Genomic DNA, 27,482 nt, shown 5'->3' on the forward strand with positions numbered 1-27,482 from the left:
AATCACCGAATCAATTTAAGTTTTGAGGGGATACTACCAAAATCAACTCTAAACATAGAGGGAGGTTTATTAGGAAGATACTGAGGTCAGTTGCATAAGTAAGGAAGATAAATCAAAAAAGCAAACGTGTAAGACACAAATAAAAATTAAACAATTAAACAAAAAATGTTCACAGTTGTAGAAGAAACCACCAAAGAGACATCTGCGGACTTCTACCCCGAGACTTGCTGGATTAGTTTGCTGCTTTGGAATGGCTTTCATCTCTGTGTCTCCTATGGAGTTTTATATTTTTAGAAGCGAGAATATTACTGACTCATTTCAGGTCATAAGAAAATCAGTTACAACCAAGAGAGACCTAGAAAGTCTTTTATTGGGGTGAGGAGGTTCTGCAGGGATGAGGTCACTGAAAAAGGGTAAGTAATGTGCACTAGGCCACTGAAATAAGGAAGGATAGAAACCAATTTTTACCTGCAACACTGAGTTATGTGTTTCTTTTTCAAAAGACGGAGAGGGGAGAAGAGGGTTATTTTCTGCCTAGGGTGTCTTTCTTGGTATCTCTAAACAGCCTTCAGGTAGGAAGGATAAACGTACTAGAGTTTGAGCAGACAAGTCTGGAAGCTATAGAGAGAGAGAGTAAAAGGGGACACGCCCCATGACATGTAAAAAGGAAGTCAGAAGTCTAGCATTGTTCTGCAATTGCCTGGGTTACCTCTGTCTCTGTTTTCTGCTTATCGATAGAGAAAAACAATCAAGATATCTGGTGATCTCAATATCTATCTCTGTAGCCTCGAATACACTAAAGAGCACAGAATCTTAGAACCCAAAGGAATATAGGATCTAGTCCAATCTTTTTAACTTATGGATGCAGAAACCAAAGTTCACAGAGGTAATCAGTCATGAACATAGTGGTAAAACTGTGACTATAATCCAGTTTTCTTTATTCCTCACTTAATCTTCCTGCCACTCTGAAACCACCTGCTAAGCCAGGAAACCCTGCTTCATTTTATTTTGTTTCAAAAAATGTGTACTAATGTCTGTGGAACAGTTCATAGTCTTTTGGATGAGATTGAGCTGAGTTTAAGTCTCAGCTGCAAAACTTACCATCTGTGTGGAATATGACTGATTTAACTCTTCTGAGCCTCAAAATTCTGGTTTGTAAAGTGAAGATGAGATCTATCTCATAAAACTTGTGTGATTATTTAAGGAAATAATCATATGAAGCTTTTGAGGAAAAATGTTAACGATTGAGAAAAAAACTTCTTTGGGTTGTTTGGTATAAACTGAATTGTTTGTTTTGTCAATATTGTTTATGTTTATTGTCATATCTAATATAATCCTTGCTAAAGTTGAAGGCAAAGATGAAGATGAAGAAAAAGGAGAGGAAGAAAAGGAGGAGGAGGAGAAGAAAGAGAAGGAGGAGGAAAAGGAGGAAGAGGAGGAGAATAAGAATAAGAATACAATGAAGAAGCAGCCATCGTCATCAAAGCTCACACTTTAGATAAACAATTAAACTTTTAAGCTTTATCCTCACTCTAAACTTGAGATGGAAAAGGTATGAATGAAAGAGGATTTTTCTATCTTAAGCTAAACATTTTCATCTTCTCAGGAGGGAGACCTGGACTCAGGCAACTGGAATTTGCTTATCAGCTCAGCAGGTGCTAAATGGGTTTACTTGGGAAACAAAGAAAGCATTTAACTTCTACAGTAAAATAATTATTTGGAACCTGACAGACTGCTGCCTGATATTTCATCTCTGAAGTAAGAATTAGATACAGTTTAGGAAAAAAAAATCAAAAATAAAAGACTTATCTGGAGCCAAATGTAGAAGAATCTATCATGGTTACAAATAGCACTGAAGTGTACCTCCAATAGCTTTTTCAAGGTCTCAGTGAAATCTAATTCCACTTGTTTCTTATTTCTGGGGAAAGATAAAGAGACTAGAGATAAAGGTGAACTCAAAATGGTTGTCTTGTTTGAAACTGAGAATATTTCAAAATATATCTATTGCATAAAGGTAAGCTAATGCTCTCAACTTATTTTCTGGCATGTGTTAGTCTTATTTTTAGGTACTTTTTAATGTGATTACCTTTTAGCTTAATAACTCAAATAATGAAATGAGGTTGGTAGAAAAAAACACAGTAAATGTGCTTTTTGATGTGTTTTATTTTGTTTTTTTTTTTTTGGAGGGAAAATACAACCAAGAAATAACTAAGAAGGCTAGCGATATTTCAGAAATATCTGGCCTTACATAAAAATAATATAATGCACTTTGGGCACTGGGTGAGACAAGAGGGGGAGGGGGAAGAATGGGAGGGGGCTGAGGGATAAAAGACTACACATTCAAAAAAATAGAAAAAGAATAAATATTAGGTACCTAGGAATATATCTAACAAAAAGTATGTAAGACTTTCACATAGACAAGTGTAAAATATTACCTATAAAATATTACATAGATAAGTATAAAATAATGAAGTGTTTAAAAGTCTAAATAAAAAGAGGAATATACCATGAGAAAATAAAAAATAAAAGTCTGGCCTTAGCAAGAACTGAACCATCAATGAAAATGGTCTTGTATTGGGAGAAAGAGGTAATTTTCAAGAATGTAGTCTTTAAGAAACTCTCCTGCAAGACTCTTTTAAGATATATATCTAGAAAATATTTCAAATGGCTATGTAAGTTTCTGAGAGTGTAGCAATTTATTTGTACCTATGACAGTCTTTCTTGTTAAATTTAAAATGTGTATTTACTGGGCAATGTCCCTCACTCATATGATCTGATTTATGGCATCTAAGGCGTGACTAGTAAGTCTAGCAAATGGTATTCGATTTCCTGGGTTTTTTTTTTTTTTTTCTGTAATTTAAAAAAATCCTTTTTAAGCAAGTCTTGGCCAAGAATTTAGGCAACACGTTGACATTTCAAGAATAGGCATCTGAACACCGCTTCATACATCCCAATAGCCATGAAGTCATGTTTCCTCTGGTTTCCACCTTTGACAAATAAAGTCATTGTTTTCTCAGGACAACAGAGGTTTAATAATAAACTTAGTATTAAGAGGTTTTTACTCAGAATTCCAAGCCATTAAAAACACATAAAATCAAATTTTTATCCCAGATTTTTTTCTGGGAAACTGACAAGGAGTAAAACTGGGATGACATATAGAATTTTTATTTGTATTTGTTTTATGCCAGTGAGTTGATAAATCTGAAAAGTAACTGCAAATCTTGGAAAGCTTCAGTCTGACCTAATCTAAGAGAAAATAAGACATGTTCCTGTCAACAAAATGCTCAGGTTGCATAAGAATGGGCCAGGTTTTCTGTCTGTGTACTTGTCTGCAAGAGTAAAACTACTCAATAGAATAATACTGGTCAAATGTAACCAGTGAAACAAATGATCTCTTCAGTCCTCCCAATCATTTTCTTACAGCAATATGTAAGACCAAACTGATGTAGAGCAGGAATCTACATGACACCTACAGGAGAGTGAAATGCCTCATGATCTGGTCATTTCAAGCCAGGGCTCTGTTGGTGTATGAGGGACTTTAGAAGGAAAGATTCCCTGGGTAGTGCCCAACCCAAATATGCCAGTATTGCTAAGCATTGGCCCATGAAAGAAAACAACTCACCCAAGATCTTGTTAAGGAACAGAACTAACTTTGGGAAACTGATAGGGACAGTGTACAAGTGGTCGAGAATATAGGTGCTGGACCCTGTCATTACAGAGACCTCCAAATAAAGCCATTCTGATGTTCTGGGAGTTAGGACTTCAACATGTGAATATATGAGGACATAATTCAACTCATAATACGGAGAAAGAGAAGAAGCAAAGAGACTTCAAAAACGTTGAGGTCATTCATGTCAGATTAACTGAAGGTTGCATTGGAGAGGTGCATTAGCCTATTCTCACACTGTTATAAATAACTGCTTGAGACAGGGTAATTTATAAAGAAAAGAGATTTTATTGACTCAAGTTCCGCATGGTTGGGGAGGCCATGGCAAAAGAGGAAGCAGGCATGTCTTACATGTGTGATGGAAGTGAAGAGGAAGAGCCCCTTATAAAACCATCAGATCTCCTGAGATCTCACTCAATATCACAAGAACAACATGGAGGAAACCACCCCCATAATCGAATCACTTTCCACCAGGTCTCTCCCTCAACACCTGGGGATTACAATTCAACATGAGATTTGGGTGGGGACACAAAGCCAAACCACATCAGGAGGTAACAATGGAGACGGGGAGAAATAAATAGACAAACTTGGGATCTATTTTGGTGACACATTCATTAGGAATTGCTAATGAAATGAATGTGAGGTATGAGAGAAAGAGAAGAATCAAGGATGCCTGCTAGTTATTTGGTTTCAGCAACTATTGAATGCCATGTATTAGCTGCGCAACTCTAGACAAGTTACCTCATCTCTTTGTTCCTCAAATCATCATTTGTAACTTGCTGATAACAGCATATATAATGCATAGGGATGTTGTGAGAATTAAATCTGCTGATGTATGTATAAAGTAGTAAAATACGTATTTGTATTAGGTATTATTTTCTATTGATTTATGATGCATAATATAAATTCATTATTTTAAAAAATATAATAGCACTCATGGGTTCAACATTCAATTCCGGAAACAGAACGTTACAAGTAACTTCCATCTGCCTATTTCCATCTCCTTATGGCATCGTTCTGCTGTCCATTCTCATTATGAAAATATTACCTTAATTTAGTGTTTATTGTGCTTTTGGTTTTGTTTTCATAATTGCATCCTTACTAAAGGAAATAAAATTTCTTTCTTTCTCATTTTAGGTTCATGAAAGGGGCCTCTATAGTAAAAGACAGATTAACAAGAGAAAAGCGTACAAATTTATTTCATATAAATTTTACATGACAAGGTAGCCTTCATAAGGAAATGAAGACCTTAAGAAACAGATAAATCTGTGTATTTTTGTGTATGTGCTAGGTTTGAGGAAAAGGAGAAAGTACTGGAGATATATTATTAGAGAACAAAAGTGTAGGATCTAATGGTAATAAACTGGGGAAAATTATAAAGTCCTATTTGTTCAGGTTCCTCATGGCATCTATATGTCTTTAGCTCTTTTCCTTCAGGTATAGGGAGAGCATCTCTTGAATAACTGTCTTATGGCTTACTTCAGGTGAAGATCAGAAAATTCTTCCTGGATTTTATGACCTGCTTCAGGGAAGAAGGGTGACCTTCCTGCTTGTGCTGTTTTCTCAAATGCCAAGGTGCCAAGGTGTCAAGGTGCTATATTGTCCTGAACTTCATCATACCTATACTTATGCATAAATAAATATGTCTTAATTTGTTTAATACTGAACTTTGAAAAAAATGTATATCGTGGTATTCTCAGTATTGTTTATTCTTTCAGTGTTCTATTATCAAGATTCATGCATGTTATTGTGTTTAGTCACAGTACATTCATTTTTACTGCAGTATAATATTCCATTGGACAACGCAATTTGTAAACTATTCCATTAACAAACATTTGGATTACTGTCTGTCTTTTGCCATTTCTATGGGGCTGTTATAGGTGTTTTGTACACATCTCACATCTTCTATTGCCCAAATGCAAAGTTTGTATTGGGTTTATCTTGCTACTCAAACTGTGGGTTGACAGGCTGCATGGGCATCACCTGGGAGCTTGCTAAAAATATGTAACCTCAGCTCACACCTGAGAGTTTGCAATTTAGCAAGATCCTTGGTCAATTAATACACACATTAAAGTTTGAGAAGCATTGTAGGAAGGGAAGTGCTGGATTATATCATATATGAACTTTAAACTTTACCAGATAATACCTAGGGAGTCGTACCAATTTATACCAGGTAAGATTGTTTACCTGGGTAGTTGTATTAATTTATACCAGATAAAATTGTTTACACCTCCTTCAATCTTTAAATTGCCAGGCTTCTTAATTTTTGGTAACTGAATAGGTAAAAATGATATAATTTTGTAGTTGTTTCTTTGCATTTCTTTAATTTCTAATAAGCTGAACATCTGTATTCCTTTTGGTCATGTGTGCTTTCTCTTTGTTCATTTTAAAATTAAGATGTTTCTCTTTTTCTTATTGTTTGAATTCTTGTTTTTAATGACCTGTAGGTTATATTTTATTGTAACTATAATCTCTCAGCTTATGTCTTTTCATCTGCTTTATAATATTATTTGATGAATGGAAGGTCTTAATAGCACTGCAGTCAAATTAATTAATCTCTTCCTTGATGATCTATCTTTGTTAAGAAATCATTCCTTGCTCCATATTGGAAATATAGTTATGTATCGATTTTTTCCAAATATTTTAAAGTTTTATTCTTGGTATTTTAGTCTTTATTGGGAACTTTGTAAGATAAAGAATCCAAATTCATCTTTTTTTTTCTTTTGGATCACCAATTTGTCTAGTTATAGTTATTTTTATTGACTAGCTCCTGTATTCTCTAGTAATGTGCAATGACATGTCTCTGATGATATGCAAATTTCCATATACATGTGAATATAGTTATAGATTTTCTATTCTATCCAATTGGTTAACATTTTTATTCTTTGACAGTATTACTTTATCTTAATGGCCATAATACTCATTCAATCTTACAGTAGGACAAGTTCTCCATCACTTCTCATCAGGAGTGTTTTGGATATTTTTGGCCCATTGCTTTCCACATACATTTTAGAATTAGTCCCAAACCGAGTAACTACACTGAAAGTCCCTTTTCTTCTTTTATCTTTCAATTTTCATGTAGTATCTTCCCAGTCCTTTTTCTTCTTTTATCTTTCAATTTTCTTGTAGTGTCTTCCCTGACATACACCTGCTGGCAAAGGCATCTAGGAATAATAGTTTGCAAAGTTCCATGTCCAACATCACAGAATATAAAGATACAGATTTTAATCTGAGGTTCTATAGATAAGTAAATAGCACTTTCATTTATTATTTCTAATAATGCTCTTATAGAGTCTATTGTGTTGTTTATGTAGACAATCATAAAATTGGCCACATTTGCAATAATTCTTTTCTTTTAATTCTTTATTTTATGTATTTACTTATTTATTTTTAATATACTTTAAGTTCTAGGGTACATGCGCACAACATGCAGGTTTGTTACATAAGTATACATGTGCCATGTTGGTGTGCTGCACCCATTAACTCGTCATTTACAACAGGTATCTTACTTAATGCCATCCCTCCCCACTCCCCCCACCCCATGACAGGCCCCAGTGTGTGATGTTCCCCACAGTGTGTCCAAGTGTTCTCATTGTTCAATTCCCACCTATGAGTGACAATATGCAGTGTTTGGTTGATGCAGTCCATTTACAGTCATTCACCATAATATCAACAGCAGACTGCATACACATTAGTCCCATGAAACTAATAGAATGTGTATAGAAGCTTAATAAATGGCACTTGATATTAACATTGCAGATCAGTAGGAAAGTAGGGAAAATGATTGATATTCAGTAATGATGCTGAGACATTTGGTTTACCATTTGAAAAAATATATATTATATACATATAAATAAAAATATATAACATCTAGGTTAATGTAAGTACACTCTATGATGTTCACAAAACAATAAAGGTGTCTAGTGACGTTTCTCAAAACATATTCCTATCTAAGCAATGCATGAATGAATTTTTCTTTTCAAATTGTGTTGCCAAATTCCACCAATAAACCGTTGAATAGAAGCAGTGATAGTGAATATCTTTTCTTTATTTCATTTTTTTTTTATTATACTTCAAGTTCTAGGGTACATGTGCACCACAACCTCACCAACATCTGTTGTTTTTTGACTTTTTAATAATAGCAATTCTGACTGATGTGAGATGACACCTCATTGTGGTTTTGATTTGTAGTTTTCTAATGATTATTGATGTTGAGCTTTTTTTTCCATAGGTATGTTGGCCACATATATGTCTTCTTTCAAGAAGTTTGTGTTCATGTCCTTTGCCCACTTTTTAACGGGGTTATTATTACAGCGTACAGGTTCGTTACATGTGTATACATGTGCCATGTTGGTGTACTGCACCCATTAACTCGTCATTTACATTAGATATATCTCCTAATGCTATCTCCCCCCACTCCCTCCACCCCACAACAGGCCCTGGTGTGTGATGTTCCCCTTCCTGTGTCCAAGTGAACTCATTGTTCAGTTCCCACCTATGAGTGAGAACATGTGGTATTTGGTTTTAGTAGATAAATTTACTGTCATTCTAAACGATTTTTTGTAAGTAACTTTTTCTTGGATTAATAAATTTATATTTTTACCAATTGTGAAAAATTGCTATATCTTTAGATATTTCCTCTTCTGCACTATTTCATTTATTTCTTTATAGGTCTTCATTTAGAGCTATATCAAAAATGCTTGGTCTAATTTCCTATGTCTTAATCCTTTTTTGTTTTTGTCTCCGTATCTCCTTTAGCAGAGTGCTGCACAACATTTGTGTTTAAATACCTTGGAAGTCATTAATTTTCTTTCTAACTGTAATCTGCTCTTAATTTATAGAGTTGTTTTAAGTCATATTATTAGTGAACAGAGATAATTTGACTTCCTCTTTTCCAGTTTGTTTGTCTTTTATTTCTTTCTCTTGCCTGATTGCACTGGCTAGGACTTCCAGCATTATATTGACTAGATGTGGTGAAAGTGGGCATCATTGTCTTGTTTCAGTTATTAGAAGGATTGCCTTCACCTTTTCCCCCATTTAGTAAGATGTTGGCTATAGATTTGTAGTACATGGTTGATGAACATAGATGCAAAAATCGTCACCAAAATACTATCAAACCAAATACAACAGCACATCAAAAAGGAAATATGCCATGATCAAATGGATTTTATTCCAGGGATGTGAGGATGGTTCAACATATGCAATAAATATGACTCATCACATACACAGAATTAAGGAAAAAAACACATGATGTTCTTAATAGATGCAGAAAAGGCATTTGATAAAATTTAGTATCACTTCTTAAAAAACAAAACTCAAAAAATTAGGCAGAGAAGAAACATAATTCCAAATATTCAATCTATTTTAAATCACCAAGTATTAGTAGCAAGAGCACTGCTTTTATTTAGAAACCCTAACAACAACAAAAGAGTTAAGAGTGGGCTTCATTTCTGCATCTCAGTGGTTACATCATGTTAGCAGATTATTTTCCCTCCTCAGTTTCAATTTTAAAGTTGTGATGATTCATACTGGATTCTGAAAGATGAAATGAACACATATAGGTGAAACTGTTCCACAAAGTATAAAGTACACATAAATCGAAGATTAATTTTCAATCCAACAAAAAATTTTGAGACCCTACTGTGTGCAGGCATACTTCTGAGCACTATGGATTGATCTTGTGGGGAGGAAAAGCATTTGCCTCACTTGTGTGGAATTTTCTTTGGATTGTGACAATATGAATAATATACACACAAACACACTGTGCACAAAACAATGTCAGATTCTAATGAATACTACAACAAACAAAGAAACAAAACTAAAGCAGGGTAAAGGGTAGAGATCAACATGGGGTGCTTTTTTATATGAAGTGATTACCGAAGAACTCTAATTATTTTGAAGAGAGATCATAATTAAGTGAGGAAATGAACTATATCACTAACTGGGGAACAGGCAGAGATAAATGCACAAAAACCTGGAACAAGGATATATATTTGGAATTTTCAAGAAACCAGGAGACCAGTGTGATTGGAGAGGAGTAAGCAAGAAGTGTGATAAGGGAACATGACCTTGGAAATTATGACAAAGGCTTTTAAGTTTGATGAGAAGACATTTCAGGTGTTTAAGACGAGACAGAGCATGAACTGATTTGTATTTTTCAAGACTCACCCTGAGTTTTGTTTGAAAATTAACTGCAAGATTTCACGCTTGAATGTTTTCTGAAATCAATTTGGAGGCTACTATATTAGCACAGAATAGAGGTAATAGTAGATTGGACCAATAGTGGTGAGTAGTAAGATTTGTGATATATTTTTAAGATACAGCCCAAAAATTTGTTGATGAATGCTATGGTTTGAATGTGTCTCTCAGAGTTCTTGCATTGAAAATTTGATCTCAAATGTGAAGGTGTTAAGAAGTGGGGCCCAGTAGGATGTGTGTGGGTCATGAGGTCATCACCCTCTTGAAATAATTAATGTTGTTGTTTTGGGAGTGGTTTCCTTATAAAAGAATGAGTTTGGTCTCCTTTTGTCTCTCTCTCCCTCTGTTTCCCCATCTACTATGGAATGATACAAAACAAACAAACAAACAAAAAAAGTCCTTAAAAAATGCCAGCCCCTAAACCTTGGAAGTCCCAGCTTCCAGAACTGTGAGCCAATAAAGGTCTGCTACTATAATTACCTAGTCTCTGGTATTCTGTTAGAACAGCACAAAATTAGGCTGAGACAATAGATTAGATATGAGTAAATCAATTCATATGAATTACTATGTCTCTATTCAGTATCCCAAGTTATGAGGGTAGACAATACTCTCTGAAAAACAGATAGAATGCTAACATCACAGTTAATGGTTAAAAGCTGAAAGCTTTTCTTTGAAGATAACAGACAAGATAAGTATGCCCATTCTCACCAGTTCTGTTCAGTGTAGTACTGGAAATCCTAGCCAGAGCAATTAGACAAGAAAAATAGATAAAAGGCATCCAAACTGGGGAAAAGGAAGTAACATTGTCTCTGTTTACAGATGAAGTTTTATACAGAAAACCCTAAACAGTTAATAAAATAAGTGTTAGAATTAATAAACAAATTCAATAAAGTTGCAGGATACAAAATCAACACACAAAAATTAGTAGCACTTCTATACACTAAACATGAACGATCCAAAGAAAGGTATCAACAAAACAATACCATCTATAATAGCTTCAAAAATACTTAGCAATTGACTGGGAACGGTGGCTCATGCCTGTAATCCCAGCACTTTGGGAGGCCAAGGCTGGCAGATCACGAGGTCAAGAGATCAAGACCATCCTGGCCAAAATGGTGAAACCCCGTCTCTACTAAAAATCCAAAAATTTAGCTGGGCGTGGTGGTACACATCTGTAGTCCCAGCTACTTGAGAGGCTGAGGCAGGAGAATCACTTGAACCCAGGAGACAAGTTTCAGTGAACCAAGATTGCACCATGGCACTCCAGCCTGGCAATAGGGCAAGACTCCATCTCAAACAAAACAAAACAAAACAAAGAAACAAAAAACAAACCAAAAAGAACAAAAAACAAAAAACAAAAAAAACTTAGCAATTAATTTAACCAAAGAAGAGAAAGGTCTGTGCATTGAAAACTGTAAAACATTAGTGAAACAAAATTAAGACACAAATATATTGACAGATATCTTGTGTTCATAGAGAAAAAATTTAATGTTGTTAAAATGTCTGTACCACCTATTTTAGTCCTGTTTTGTGCTGCTATAACAAAATACTTGAGACTGTGTAATTGTAAAAATTTATATATATTTATTTATGTATTTTATATATTTATAAATTTTATCTATAATAAATCATTTATTGCCACAAATGAATAAATTCATACAAATGTAATTATAAATTAAAATAAGTATGTCAATTTTATTTCTTACAGTCCTGAAGACTGGAAAGTTTAAAGTCAAGGAGCATCTAGTGACGGCCTTCTTGCTGTGTTGTCTCATGTTGGAAGGGCAGGAGAACACATGCACATGTGCAAGATAAGCCAAATTCACCTTTATAACAAAACTATTTCTTCCAATAATGACATTAATTCATTTATTTGGGCAGAGCCCTCATGACCGAATCACCTCTTATTAGGTCCCATCTCCCAACATTATTGGATTGAGGGTTAAGTTTTCAACATATGAAATTTGGGGGATGCACTTAAACCATAGTACTACCCAAAAACAATACAACACAATCCATATGAAAATTACAATAACACTTTTACAGAAATAGAAAACAATTTCTAAAGTTTGCATAGAACTAATCAAGATCCCAAATAGTCAAAGTAATGTTGAGCAAAAAGTTAGAGGTCTCACACTATTTGACTTTAAATCTACAGTAACCGAAAGAAAGTGGTACTGGCATAAAAATATACACATAGGGCAAGGAAGTTGAATAGAGAGCCCGAAAGTAAATCCATGATTTTATGGTCAATTAAGTTTCAACAAAGTTGCCATGAACACACAATGGGGAAAGAAGACTCTTCTCAACAAATAGTGTGGAGGAAACTGGATATTCACATATGGAAGAATGAGATTAGATCCTTAGTTCATACCATATACAAAAATCAACTCAAAATGGATTGAAGATTTAAACATAACACCTGAAATTATAAATCACCTAGAAGCACACACAGGAGAAAAACTCCTTGACATTGGTCTTTGCGAATATTTTTTGGACATGAACTTAAAAGCACTGGCAATAAAAGCAAAAATAGGCAATAGACATTACATCAAATTAAAAACCTTCAGCCCAGCAAAGGAAGCAATCAGCAGTGTGAAGAGACAACTTTTGAAATGGGAGAAAATATGTCCAAACCATACATCTTATAAGGACTTATCCAAAATATAATGTATAATACAATAGCAAGGAAACACATAACCCAATTAAAAAATGGGCAACGAATCTGAACAGACATTTCTGAAACAAAGACATACAAATGACCAGCAGATATATTAAAAAATGCTTAGGCAGGGCGCGGTGGCTCAAGCCTGTAATCCCAGCACTTTGGGAGGCCGAGACGGGCGGATCACGAGGTCAGGAGATCGAGACCATCCTGGCTAACACTGTGAAACCCCGTCTCCACTAAAAAAATACAAAAAACTAGCCGGGCGAGGTGGCAGGCGCCTGTAGTCCCAGCTACTCGGGAGGCTGAGGCAGGAGAATGGCGTAAACCCGGGAGGCGGAGCTTGCAGTGAGCTGAGATCCGGCCACTGCACTCCAGCCCCAGCGACAGAGTGAGACTCCATCTCAAAAAATAAATAAATAAATAAATAAAATAAAATAAAATAAAATAAAATAAAACATGCTTAAAATCACTAATTATCAGAGGATTGTAAAGTAAAACCACAATGAGATATTGCCTCGTGCCTGTTACAATGGCTATTATCAAAAAGGTGAAAGATAAGTGTTTGCAAAGATGTGAAGAAAAGGGAGCTCTTATACACTGTTGTAAGCTACCACAGTCATGACAGAAAACAGTAAGAGATTCCTAAAAACTTAAAAGTAGAGCTACCATATGATCCAGCAATACCACTTCTGGGTATATACCAAAGGAATTGAAATTAGTATGTCACAGAGTTATCTGCACTCCCCTGTTCATTGCAGCATCATTCAAAATAGCCAAGATATAGAATCAATGTAAGTGTTCCTTCATGTATAAATGGATACAAATGTGATATATATATACAGAAGGCCCTCAACTTAGAATAGTTCAGTTTATGATTTTTTGAGTTTATGATGGTGCAAAAGTGATGCACATTCAGTAGAAACCATATTTTGAGTATACATTCAACCACTCAATTTTTAACTTTCAGTACAGTATTCAACAAATTACATGAGATATTCAATACTTTATTATAAAATAGGCTTTGTGTTAGATGTTTTTGTCTATCTGTAGCTAATGTGAGTGCTCTGAGCATATTTAAGATAAGTTGTGCTGGATATGATGTTCCATAGGTTAGGTGTATTCAGTGCATTTTTGACATATGATATTTTCAGCTCACGACAAGTTAACTGAGACGTAACACCATCATAAATCAGGGAGCATCTGCGTATACACAATGGGGAATACAGTAGAACACTATTCAACTATAAAAAGAAGGAGGTCCTATTTTTGGAATAACAGATGAAACTGGAGAACATTCTGCTAAGTGAAATAAACCAAGCACAAAAAAATATATTGCATGATGTCGCTTATATGTGGAATTTAAAACAAGTTAAACTCATAGAAGCAGAAAGAGTAGAATGGTGGTTGCTAGGAGCTGAGGGTGAGGGCTTGGTAGATGGATAAATGTTGGTTAAAGGGTAGGAAGTTTCAATTAGGCAGGATAAATAAGCATGGGAGATCTATGGTATATGGTAACTACAATTAATAATAGTGTGTTGTATACTTGAAAGTTGCTAATAAAAGCAGATCTTAAATGTTCTCACAATAGAAAATTATAGGAATGTGAGGTAATATGCTTGTTAATTAGCTTTATTTAACCATTTCACAATGGATGCACATATCAAAGCATCATGTTGTCCACTGTAAATATATACAATTTTTATTTGTCAAGTGCAGTTTAATGAAAAAATATATTTAATAGAGAGATGTTGGTAGATAATCCCATGAATTAAAGTAAATTGTAATGTTTTGTGTGATGTTAAAGGGAGTAAAGCAGAAGCAATTGTACTGGAGCTCACCAGGAGAGACCCGCCTCAAGACTGACCTTTGTAACTTGTTCCTTCCGACCACAGCTTCATTCCGTTAATGCTACTCAGCAACCATGTCTGGAAAACTTACTGCTAGTCCCTGAGTTTTGTCAGGGCTAAGATGAGGAAATTTACAAACACACATGTAAACACATCTAAGCCCCGCTCAATGCCATGGGAGCTTACTGAGTTATACACTCTGAGAACAGAGATCTGGTCTCAAATGAGAGTTATAACACTTCAATTCATGTCTGATCCTACATCCCGGTTTTTCTCCCTGCCTAAGTAGGAATGTACCTTATACCTATTATTTGAGCTAAAATAATACATAAAGAACATTCCTTGAATAATCTAATGTATCATAACATTTACATTAATGTCCAAATATATATTATAATTACAATTAGCTCTGCTCCCCCCAAATTTTTCCTTATTACCCAAAAAGATCACCACTCCCTCCATTTCTTCATGGTCTTTCAGGTCATTTATTTCTTCATAGCACTTATTGCTACTGTTGTCATTTCATAGACTGTGTGTTTATCTGCTGATCGAATCCCCTATAAATGTCAGCTTTGTTAGGATAAGGATTTGTTGGTCTTGTACACTACTGCGTCTCCAGCACCTAAGTCATTTCTGGAGCGTAGTAGAAGCTTGATTTTTAAAAAGTTGAATGAATTAATGGAAAAGGTACAGATGGATGCACAATGAATGGAGGGAGTTGTTAAAAAAAAACACTTTGATAAATGATTTTTATTTTTTAATAGATGTTATTTTTGTAATACAGGATATTAATTCTATATGAGAAAGTTCAGAGGAGATATTCTGCTGAAGGGTTAGAGTAGCTTAAGACGAGTCTAAAGAGATATTTATGTGTTTCCAAATGAAAGGGGCATGAGGGGATTCCAGGAAGAAAGGCGTTTTCGTAGACACCAGAGCAAATGCAGCTGCAAATTAGTAAGTATAGTTGAAACAATTCAAGCAATTTAATGTAGTGCATGATGAGGTCTGACAAAACCTGGTAAGAGATGAGTCTAGAGAAGTAACTAAGGACCAAATTGCAGAGGATCCTTGGTGTCCTGGAATGCCTTTTGTGCTGTTCTGAGAAGCCTGGATCACATCCTGAAAGCAATGGTGCATCACTGAACAGTTTTAGACAGAGAAATAATATGGGACCAGGTATATATGTCTGAAAACTTTCTCTCATAATACACTTGATGATTAAGTTAGGCAAAACATGAGAATTTTCAGATATCTAAGTGAAAATTCAGAAAGTCTTGAGATGAAGACTTGGCAGTGAGGCTAGAGAGGGGCTTATCTGAAATGCAATCCTTAGGGTAAGGTTACTACTAAGGCTCTTGAATATTTTTAGAACATACTTTTTAAAAAATAGAGTATCAGGTGCATTGTAATGAGACAAGACACAAATATAGACGATACTCTTTGGGCCAATCAAAATTTTAAAGCTACCAGTAGAAGTGACATTTTAGAGCTCTCAAAGTGAGATTAGGATGAATGCATGAGACCTCACTTATTTATGTTGCTTACATTTCTATTTTTTTCATGTGTTGTAGTGCAATTTTTTATATCTTATCTGGAAACAAAATCTATTGAATATGTGAGTAAAAACTAAATATAATTTGCTAGATATTTTTAATACATTTCGATTCATTTCATGTATTTACAAGTCTGTTTTATAACATTGTCATATATGTGTGTGTGTGTGTGTGTGTATGTATACTTCTGGTAGTAAAATTACTTTGCAGTTCCCTTTAAATAAAATGAGAACTTCCTTTTGCTTGTGAGTAAATGTTAAGTATCTATGATGGTTGCAAAATCCAACCAAAGAAAAGTCTAAGGCTATCATTATGATAAAATTACAACTATAGAAAAACCAGAACCCAAATTTAAAAGATCACAAGGAAAAAAAACCTCATAGTCTTTTTGAAAAGCAACCTTTTAAACTCTTCAGGATTTCTAAAAACATAGCTATTACCAGTTGGAGAACTTTTAACTGAGAAATCAACATTCCTCTTGCTCATTTAGTGGTCTATTATTCATCTGTAGCTTTTGTACTTATTAGGGCATGATAATTCCTCACAAACCTCAAAGCCTGAGTACATTATAGCTCTCCTTCCCCATAGAGGCACCAGTTAGCCCTAATTTTTAAATGGAGGTCTTGAGAACAAAAAGGAACTTTCCTTATTTTTCCATTTTTTCCCCACGATAAGGGATTACAGTTAAGGTTCTAATGCATCAGTCTTGGGAAATAAAGAATTTATATGCATTATTTCTTTAATCCACTCATGGAGGACTTTATCCAAAAGGAGATAAAATCAGGATCACTGCTGTTAGTGAGACAGTTGAGAGAATTCCTGTTTTAAATTCAGCCTGCTGTTGACATTCCCCATGGGTACCTTCTTAAAAATTTCATTGAAGTGAACCCTTAGCCATTTCTCTTGATAGAATACCAGTTGGACAATTCTGAAGGGAAAAGAAACTTAGGCGGGTAAGAAGAGTTATAAAGCCAACTCTCAAGCAAGTTTCATGGAAGAAGTGTCTCATGCTATCTTAATGAAAGCAGCATCTGCATTCCTTGCTTACGGATGAAGAAATAGAGGGCTAGAGAGCTTAAATTAGTTAGAATATGGAAAAAATAATATTTATTATCATATATAGATAGATAGATATGCTGTGAAAAGCAGACTACTTTCTATTCTGCCTCCCTAGAAAAGAGTACTTTTCTGCTTTTCAATTATTTGTGATTTCAGTAACTTAATCATAGTATCACGCTAAGTCAGTGTTTTTAAAAATATGCAACACTGGGTACTGGTATAAGAATCACCCGTGGATGCACTTTAAAAATGCAAAATCCTATGTTGCCCAATTCATTAGGTCTGTTTATCTGGGGCATGTCTCGTAACCTGGTTGTAGAAATACACCCTAACATGCTGGTTATATATTTACAATTATGAAAAACACTACCCTAAATAGGGTGGGGATGGAGAAAGGAGGAGAAAGCTGATAAAAGTTTTGCCAGATTTTCTTGCCTCGACACCTCACTAGGACTGCCTAGTGAGTGAAGGAGCAGGTGGGAATCTTCTGTTCTCCAGCTTTGCCCTGAAAAGATGAAGTCTTCTCTCTAAAAAGAGGAGCTGTCCCTAAACAGGATATTCCTTTCCCAGATGCTTCCACAACAAAGTGTCACTATGTGCTTAACTTGGCGTTTGTCACTCAACATTAACTACAAAGGGAACTGCTGTTTAAAAAGTCATAGTTTTGCTTTTTAGGCATGAGAATAACATAGGACTTTGGATAGAGAGAAATCAAAGGCTTTTAAAGATGCAGACAGACTGTCAGCTGAGATCTTTTCTCTAAGTAGTATAGAGACAAAGCTCATTTAATTCCATCAGTCTTTCTAAAAGAGAATTTATGGCACATTATCTACCCTCTACTTGAGAATAGGTTTCCAAGGCTTGATAGTGACTTTTGTAAACAGGGAAGAGAAAATTCATTTTCAATTCATCCACATTACAGTTTTATCGAGAAAAAGTAGATTTTAAGTTTATACCAACAAATAAACTGAGGCTGCTATCATACTCTAAGGAATTTACCTTAGTGTAGAAAACTCATGAAAATCAAAAATACACATTGTACCTAATGTAATATCCATCACACACATCTGCCAGTCAACTCAGTCTCGATGATCCTTTGATGAAAGGCCACTGTAGCATAAGATAGAGTTCACTAAAAGTGGTGTGTTAAAACATTTTATGCTAAGCTTAGAGATACAATTCCTTTGTATTAGACACATATTTGACTATATATGCACTGGTATGGGATGAATAGACCTTTGCCTGCATAACATTCGGCTCCAAACATAGGCTTTATTGTTAGCTAGGTAAAAGAGAAGTTATTTTTATAAATTATATGCATAGTATTTATCATTGTATAGAATTGTATATACTCATAGAAAGCTGAAAGCTGTTATTACTGGATTATAAACTCAAAACCTATGATCCAGACATATTGGCTTCCAGCCCAAATGATTTTTTAAATATCGTTTTCAGAAAATTTTATGTCCATTCAACATTTTTAATCCTGTGAGTTATCCACCATTTCTTGACAACCAAGGGGTGAGTGCTGAGATCACATAGCAGCTTCTTATCTAATGGAATACCATTGTATATGAATCAGTAAAAACACCAGGAATGGGAATAATGACAAATATCTAAGTGAGTTGTGAAATCTCAGTACCTATTATAGTTATTTTTAAGAACTCTTTGTAAGCGGATGTTAGAAGTAGACAAATTATTTAGTGGAAAATCCTATGTTCACATCAGTGAAATATTGCAGGCTAGAGATATCTTTTGATTTCTAATCTACTGTTTTATGCATTTTATATACAAAATATATAAATTTCACAATAAATCAAACACAGTGATGCCATTTGCTATGTTTTATTTTGCTAGTAGCTTATTAAACATAACATGCAAATAATCAAAGAGAAACATACATGACTTAGAGTGAAAAATAATTCTAGAAAAGTTTCACTAGGTAAATATGCAAATTCTTAATACTAAAAATACTTCTTTACGTGCATGAGGCTTCATGTATTTTGCAAAATTCTTGGCCTCAAAATCTACCACCTATTTTTTAACCAGACAAATTTGAATGTATCAAGATAGTTTGGTTCAAGACCGTAAACATCCAGATATATTTAATCCAGGCTTTGGGGCACATTAAGATTTAAGGATTATAAAACTTGGCTGATTTCCATGCAACCAGTAAAAGGCTTTGCACATCATTTGACAGTAGAAATAAAAAGACACTGAATTTACAAATAAAGCATTGAGTTTTATGTCTATTTGTGTATATGTGTGTGTTCTTGTGATGAAATAGGCCTGCATTTCATCTTTTCTTTAAAATAAAAATAAATGTTTACAAAACATTTCCCTCAGATTTTAAAATTCATGGAAGTAATAAACAGTAATAAAATATGGATACTATGAAAACTGACACACAGAAAAATATAACCATAAAATATTGTTCCAGGATACAGATATCAATTAAGAGTGATTTCATTTGCAACACGTAGACATTCATACATATCCGGTGGAAGGCTGGTTTCTGAGATGCGATTACCATCCAAACGCAAATGCTTGATCTTGGAGTAGGATAATGGCCCCAGGATCTTGCAGAAGCTCTTTACATCAAACCCTAAAAATTAAAGAATCGAAAACATTAATCATTTTTCGGCACACTGGCTCAAAACAATAAAAAATTTATGTTTAAAATACTATAAAACAGGACCTCTTTCCATTTAGAAAAGTCATAATATAGTATATATTTGAATTTGAAACCATTAAAGGCATATTTCAGGCTATCAAAACAGCACAGCAACATTTAGTAAAGAGTAATACGGTAGATCAAGATATTCAGTGTAATATTTTAAATAACAGAACTTATTTATTATTAGAAGTTGTTTTTAAAAAGGCATTCAGTAAGTGTGTCATATTATCTAACAACTGTTTTTAAATAGTCTAACTTGAAGAAATATAAATGGATCCTGTTGCTGTATGAACAATCTCAATGTAAGTACTCTTTGGTTTTGCATCTAAAAATAAGAAGGGTTAACTAGATGATCTATAAAGAATTTTCTAGCAACCACACACCATGACCATGATAAACTTCCAAGGCAAACACCAAATCATTCCAGCAATCACACACCATAACAATGATCAGAATTCTAAGGCAAAAACCTAATCATGGCATGTCCACCATCTGAACCCGTGCTTTTTGTTTGTTTCTTTATTTTTGTCCATGGTCAAAAAGCTGCCACAAGTGAAACACTGATTTACTTTGTAATGGAAACCAAGAGTGTTACTGAATTGGCTGACCTGTGTATACACAGAAACTATGTTTGCCTGTGTCTATTTTAGATTCACATTTTCAAGTCCTTTATCTTGTTTTCATTTTCAAACTCTAGTTAACAAAGACTTCAGTGGAACCCCAAACACACATGCTTTTTAAAATAACTCATCAGTCAATTCCAGAGATGTTTCTATGGTACCAACATGTGAGAAAGTTAGGAAAAATGAAAAGAAGATGGGAATAATCCCATCTTGGAATTCTACCTCTGCCACTTACCCACGTGGGCAACACTGGAACATTTATCCGATCTTCTTGTTAGAAATACATCTATCTTATCGTGTTGCATGAAGATTAAATTAAGGTGTGTAGAGCACTTCACACAATACTAGTACATAGTATGTCCTAAATAATGACTAATATTCTTTTAGTTTTGCTGTCTTTCCAAATTACTCTACATTAGGAAGATCTCTGATTAAGCTAATGCTTAGAGTTGCAAATTTGAAATAGGAAACAGTTTGTTTTGGCTATATATTCCCTAATATTAGAAAAAAACATTAAGGGGAACTTTCTGTATTAAGTGAATGTGAAATGTTGATATAGATGATTATGATCTGGCAAAATAACCTAAACTGAGGTGATGCATGAAAAGACAATGAGAATACCAAACCAAATGTAGAAAGATAAGGAAGAAAGAAAGGAAACTCTTATGTTACCTTTTCAAATGACCACTATGTACTGGGCACGGTGGTTTCTATCTCAGCTCAGCACTGACAGGCCATTGGCCTTTCTCCCATAGATCTCTCTTCCCATCTTCCATACCAGCTCTTCCATCCTTTACTAATACAATGTATACCTTCAAACGTGCCTGCATCTGTATCCTTCTTTGTTTCAGAGAAAGAAGTAGCCCTGCTCTTGCGAATAATTTCTACCCACCAAATCTAATGTATTTCATCATCCCTCAAACATCATAAATTCCTTTAGCATTTTGGTCTGTCAGAGAGTATCCTTCCTCCTAACCGAACATGTTTAAAATGAGGAATCATATATTGCCACATAGTGAATTTTCCACTGGAAACAACAAGAGTGGTTTAGCGGTGTTAGCCTGACTGTGTGTTGTGTGACAGTCAAACGGCACCAGCCCTTACCTTGGCTGCTTTTCAGAAACAACAAAGAGCCTGTGGAGCTTCAGGGTTGGCGAGCATGGTCTTCTTTATGAGAACATTTAACCCTACTAGGGGTTATATGAAACTGGCGGAATTAACAAATATCATAGGCATAAAGTATATTGTAATATTTTCTGACAGGAATACCTTTTCAGTATGGTCAGAAAACCAATTTTCATCATATAGAGATGTTTGAATTCAATAGGCTAGTTTGCAGACATTATTACTTTATATGTAAATCAGTGTTTCCTGCTTGATTTTTCATTTAGAAAGTCTTATCTGTGAATCATGGTTTTTCTGTTCTGCCAAGCTCTGCCAAAGATTAATGGCAGAGTTATCCTGGTGGGAAATGGTGGATTTCAATTTCTCATTGGAATCTATACCGCTTAAGTTGACGAATGTCCCTGAAGATCAGATAAATATATAAACAGTCCAAACGCATCAGGTCAAACTTCATCCAGACGATAAATGAAAAATAAAGAGAGGAGAAAGAGAAGGTGTGGAAATATCTAATGAGTTGCAGGATTCTACCTAAGAAATAAAAGCTCTGTAATACAATTTTTTTTTTTCTAAAAAAAAAAAAAAAAAGATGTTAGATCTCCCATCATATTTATTTTTCTCTTTAATCTTCTTCACAGTCCCCCAGAGCACTGTGATGGCCACATACCACAACAGAGATAACAGAGGCAGATGATAATCATGACAGCAGAGTAACATGTTGAGTCCCAAGTAGTTGATGTCAGGGAAGACCATGAGACAATATGGGACCAGGCACAACGGCTCACACCTGTAATCCCAGTACTTTGGGAGGCGAAGGTGGGTGGATCAATTGAGGTCAGGAGTTCGAGAAGGCCTGGTTAACATGATGAAACCCCCGTCTCTACTAAAAACACAAAAATTAGCCTGGTGGTGGTGGTGGCCTGAGGCGGGAGAATCCCCTGAGCCTGGGAGGTGGAGGTTGCGATCAGCCGAGATTGCACCACCGCACTCCAGTCTGGGCGACAGAGTGACACCCTTTCACAAAAAGAAGGAAGGAAAGAAGGAAGGAAGGAAGGAAGGAAGGAAGGAAGGAAGGAAGGAAGGAAGGAAGGAAGGAAGGGAGGGAGGGAGGGAGGGAGGGAGGGAGGGAGGGAGGGAGGGAAGGAAAGAGGGAAGGAAGGAAGGAAGGAAGGAAGGAAGGAAGGAAGGAAGGAAGGAAGGAAGGAAGGAAGGAAGAGATGGACGGACTATATGGGCTTCTTTGTGGCTATGGAGTTTGCCAACTGTGCCACTTTTGGACTCATTTCTTCCTCCCTCATCTAGATCTTGTCAAAAAATAAATGTAGGACACACATCTAATCCATAAAGGAGAAAATAATAAGAGATAGATATGAGGAAGTAACACAGTAGGATAAATTGGCCTGGAATGTTTAGTTTGAAGACTTATATATTGAATTCTGTGACCACAATTGTTCCTTATCTGGATACACCAAAGAAAGGCTGGATATTGGATATATGATTGAGCTAGAATGATTCTTTGTTTAAAGTAGAGGGACATTTTGTTGACATTTTTTTTTTCCAAGACAGAGTCTTGCTCTCTCGCCTAGGCTGGAGTGCGGTAGCACGATCTCTGCTCACTGCAACCTCCATCTCCCAGGTTCAAGCAATTCTCTGGGCTCAGCCTCCTGAGTAGCTAGGATTACAGGAGTGCGCCACCAGGCCTGGCTCATTTTTGTATTTTTAGTAGAGATGGGGTTTCCTCATGTTGGCCAGGCTGGTCTCAACTCTTGACCTGGTGATCCACTCACTTAGGCCTCCCAAAATGCTGGGATTACAGGCGTGAGCCCCCGCACCCAGCCGGCATTTTATTTTTTTAATGGAGCCAGATGCAATATTGGTGTTGCACAGCTCAGGTATTTAAACACTTGAGGACACATCAAACAGCTTTTTACTTACTCTCAAGTTGATTGACCTCCAGGTAATAGTTCTCAAGGTTTTCATTGACAGTTGGTATGTTTTTAAGCTTGTTATAGGACAGATCCAGCTCCACCAGGGATGATACATTGAAAGAATTTCCAGGTATTCCACTATCAGCCAGTTCATTGTGAGACAAACGCAGATACTGCAATGCATTAAAACGCTTGAAATACTCATCAGGGATGTTGCTGATCTTATTGTTGTCTAAGTAGAGAGTTAGAAGAGAGACAGGGAGACCAGAAGGCAGTTTGGCTATCTGATTGAAGCTCAAGTCAAGGTATTCGAGTGATTTAAGACCTTTTAAAGCAGCCGAAACAGCATCCTCTTTCAGCCGATTGTGTTGGAGATGGATGAAGGTCAGGTTTACCAGTCCTTCAAAAGAGCCCAGCTTTGTGATCTTGTTATGAGTAAGTTGCAGATCCTCCAGAGATTTGGGAAGTGGGCCCACAGACTCTGTCAGGTTGTTGTAGTTTATATGCAGCTTCTTCAGTTGTTTCAATTTAGAGAAAACTCTCCCTTTTATCTTGGAGTTTTCTAGAAGGTTGTGATCTAGAATGAGCCACTGCAGATCAGTTACATTCTCAAAGGCCTTTTCATCAATATGGTCAATCTGGTTATTCCTAAGGTAAAGATACTTGATTCCAGGAGGCACCATTGGTACACTTTTCAATTTCAACTCATCACAGTACATGGCACTTGGGTAGCTTTCAGGGCAGTTACATTCTGGTGCACAGTTTGGTGACGATTGCCCATAAATTGATAGGGGAAAATCATAATCATAGTACTGGCCACTGGTACCACCAATCAATGCCAGGAAGAGAGTAAATGCACTTAGACTCATTTTTGGCAAATGGTTTGAATCCTAAATAAAGATGAAACATTTGTTAATAAAAAATATATACTTTCAAGAAAAGGATATTCAACTTACAACATTAAATGCATTATAAAATGTGCATTTTGTTATTCTTATAGCTATTTTTAGTGCATCTAACGGCGTCTCTTCAATTTTTATTTAGGTATGAGGACAAAGGTGTATGTTTACAACTGTGTGGTGAGCAGGTTTCAGGTTAGATTGCGTACACGTGCGCCCCCTTCTGGGCGAGCCAGGCCTAATTGTTCCAGTGAATCTCTTTAGGCTCTTCCTTAATGAAATGCCTGCCTGTAAGAGGTTTCTGGGTGGTGCTCATTGACCACCGAATTAGGCTACTGCTTCAGATCATCCCTCAAAAAACGAGAATGAGAAGACAATTGTTACCTGTGTACTCTACCCTACCGTTTGACATCATTAAAATGACTCATGAAGCAGATCCCTAAAGGAATATGGGCAACCTGAGGTTTTGCTTGTATGTGGGAGGGAAATGGAAGGCACATTCCTTTAAAAGTGTCCGGTTATTGTTGGTTCTGAGGAAGGAGAAAAGAATTCTTGGTGCTGGTGTGCGTGCATACTAGTGCACGTTGTGCTTGACATTCTACACTTTTTAAAGTACACTGCAAAACTGTGTTCTGAAACTAATATTTCATAAGTTAGCTATTTACTAAATTAAATGTTAGTAATATTTAACAATTGCTAATGTTTATCAGGAAAATGTCACACATTCTAAGGATTTCTCTATCTGGAAAGAGAGTCAACAGGTAAAGAAAGATAGTATTTTCCAAGTTTTCAATTAGAGTTATAGTCTGTCTCAATTACTCACAAGTTCTCTACTTTCTTCATGCCAAAATCAAAGATGCCATGGTTTGCATATATGGCTTTTAGTGACCTCACAGAATGGAAGTGGGAGAGAGGTGGGACGTTTTTAAAGTTTGGATTTAATACTGGTATTAGAACTATCTAGTAAATTATTCAATTGAGAATATGAATTTAAAATAATGTGTAACAGTTATCTTCTCATAGGAACATGTTTCTAAGGTGAGTTTCAAAAAAGCACATTTCAGTATCTTAAGGAGGTGCAGCAATTCAGATATGGGAAAATTAGAATATAAGAGTTAGACTTTTATAGAATGAAGAGTTGTGGCTGAGGCAAAGTTGGTAGCCCTGGGAGATAAATCATTAATGTGAAGAAAGATACATTCTAATAGATAACTGAGAATATTGTATCTTCCTATGAAAGTATGATTACAAGCTTTTGGATCAAGGTAGTTTGGGATACGCAGGATCTCTGGGGTTAGAAACTGAAAACATCTTTTATTTGTTTTAATTTGAAATTATAAGGCACTTTATTTCAGATCAGATGGAACGTTATAAAACAGTTGTCAGAAATACTTTGATTGCTGACATGATGTAACATGTAGCCAGATTCTCAGTAAATTACTCTCTAAGATTGTAATGGGGGCATTTAATATTATTGACAGAACTTGCCATAATAATAATTGCATAGCACTAAAAAGAACATGATGACATATTCCCAGAGTTATTTATAAGTTATAGAATGCAAATACTGTAAAGATTTGTCTTGCTTTATTAATAAGCTATTTTAAATATAGTACATACCAAAATATTTATGGTAACTATAATGAGAGTATTAAATAGTAATGAAAAATGCTTCCATATTTTTTGCCAAAGTAAAAACAAGGATGCTGAATTGAAAGAGAGTTTGTAACCATATAATGACTCCACTATGAGAAAAAATCACACTGTACTTCCCTCAGTTTTCTCAAATACCTGTGGCTATAGAGAAAATGCTGTTTCCAAAAACTAAATCATTTCCCAGAATTTCTTTAAAAATTAGTTCCTTAAGGCATGTATCCAAGATACAATTTTTTAATTAACAAAACAGAAATAAATAAATAATCCATAAGGGTCTCTCAATCTTTTAGCTCATGTTTTATAACATAGAATGTTTATTGTAAATTATAACAAATAGCTACAATATACTTATTAAATATACTTATTAAATATACTTATTAAAAGATATTTTGAATGCTGATTAAAATGACTTTTCCTTGCTCCAATATTAGGGTCCAATACTAACATATATAACTAATTAGCATGCATAACAAACATTTTAATTTCTATATTTTTTCACTGTGTCTACTTTAACTATTTTCTCATTCTAACCTTGAAACTTTTTATAACTTCCCTTGCCAAGCAATACAGCATATACTGTATAAAATCTCAAATCTATAAATCATGGAAAACATATTAAACAAAATGTGAAACTAACTGCTCAAAACTGTGGATTTGCTGTTGAATAGCAATTGGCAAAATTGCTCTGGAATTTTTCCTGTTGCTGTTACAAAAAACGCTGTCCCGAACAGTTACCACCCCCAGTGCGATAGTTAAAACAGCACTTACCTTACTGTCTTGATACTGCTTTCGTTAATTCTTAAAGCAGATGCACTATGGACAAGAATCCACCAATATATGCTGTAAACTCTGTCAGGACGGAACTGGCTGCCAGATTCTGAGTGATACAAGAGCTGAATGGGGGTGGGGAGACCCAGCCCAGTCACGCCAGTCTCTGAATGGAGTTATGTCATTGTGGGGATCTTGTGGTGTGGCATGTGAACACTGCTCTCTAACGAAGTGCAGGTGAATGTGGGGAGGAAGGACAGCCCAGCTCATTCCCTATGGAATGGGAGAGAGATACGTGTTTAACTAGCTCAAATACCATAGCTTTTAACCAAGGATTGAGTCCTGCTTCAAATAAGGAAGCTCACTGTGAGAACATTTTTCTTACAAGCCTCTTTACATCTTTGGCTGTGGCAACAATTAAGTGCAATGCGCTCAGCCAACTATCATGTTTATCTAAAGATCTCATAAATCATAAGCAGGGCAAATAATTTCAGGAAAACACAAATGAACAGACTCAGAGGAATTGAGTTTGCCTATCACTTTTGAAATCAATATAGATTTACTTGGACTAACTTAATTTTTTGGTCATGAGGGTAACTTACATTAGTTTTGAAAATATGAAATATGCTTCATATACTCTTGGATACACATGATAAATATCAACATTTCGAGTTTACTCCTAATGCTAAGGAGACTCATTTTATGTTACTCAGGTCTGGAACCAATCAGCAAAGTCTTGCCTGTTTCTTATTTTGTGGATTTCATTTAGGAATTCACCCAAAACCTTACTTGGGGATAGCATTCTATAGCTTAATGC

The 27,482-nt window shown here is 35.4% G+C and overlaps 1 protein-coding gene across 1 annotated transcript; it reads right to left on the reverse strand.

The window, feature by feature from the left end:
• Window positions 1-18,821: 18,821 nt before the first annotated feature.
• Window positions 18,822-27,020, reverse strand: LUM (lumican). The gene is made up of 3 exons (XM_010383942.2): window positions 26,666-27,020; window positions 23,350-24,232; window positions 18,822-19,597 (listed from the first exon to the last, which is right to left on the reverse strand). The coding sequence occupies exons 2-3, from the start codon at window positions 24,209-24,211 to the stop codon at window positions 19,443-19,445; spliced, it is 1,017 nt and encodes a 338-aa protein (XP_010382244.1). The 5' UTR covers window positions 24,212-24,232; window positions 26,666-27,020; the 3' UTR covers window positions 18,822-19,442.
• Window positions 27,021-27,482: the final 462 nt, after the last annotated feature.

The sequence above is a fragment of the Rhinopithecus roxellana genome, chromosome 10 (assembly GCF_007565055.1).
Source record: "Rhinopithecus roxellana isolate Shanxi Qingling chromosome 10, ASM756505v1, whole genome shotgun sequence".
Classification (NCBI taxonomy): domain Eukaryota; kingdom Metazoa; phylum Chordata; class Mammalia; order Primates; family Cercopithecidae; genus Rhinopithecus; species Rhinopithecus roxellana.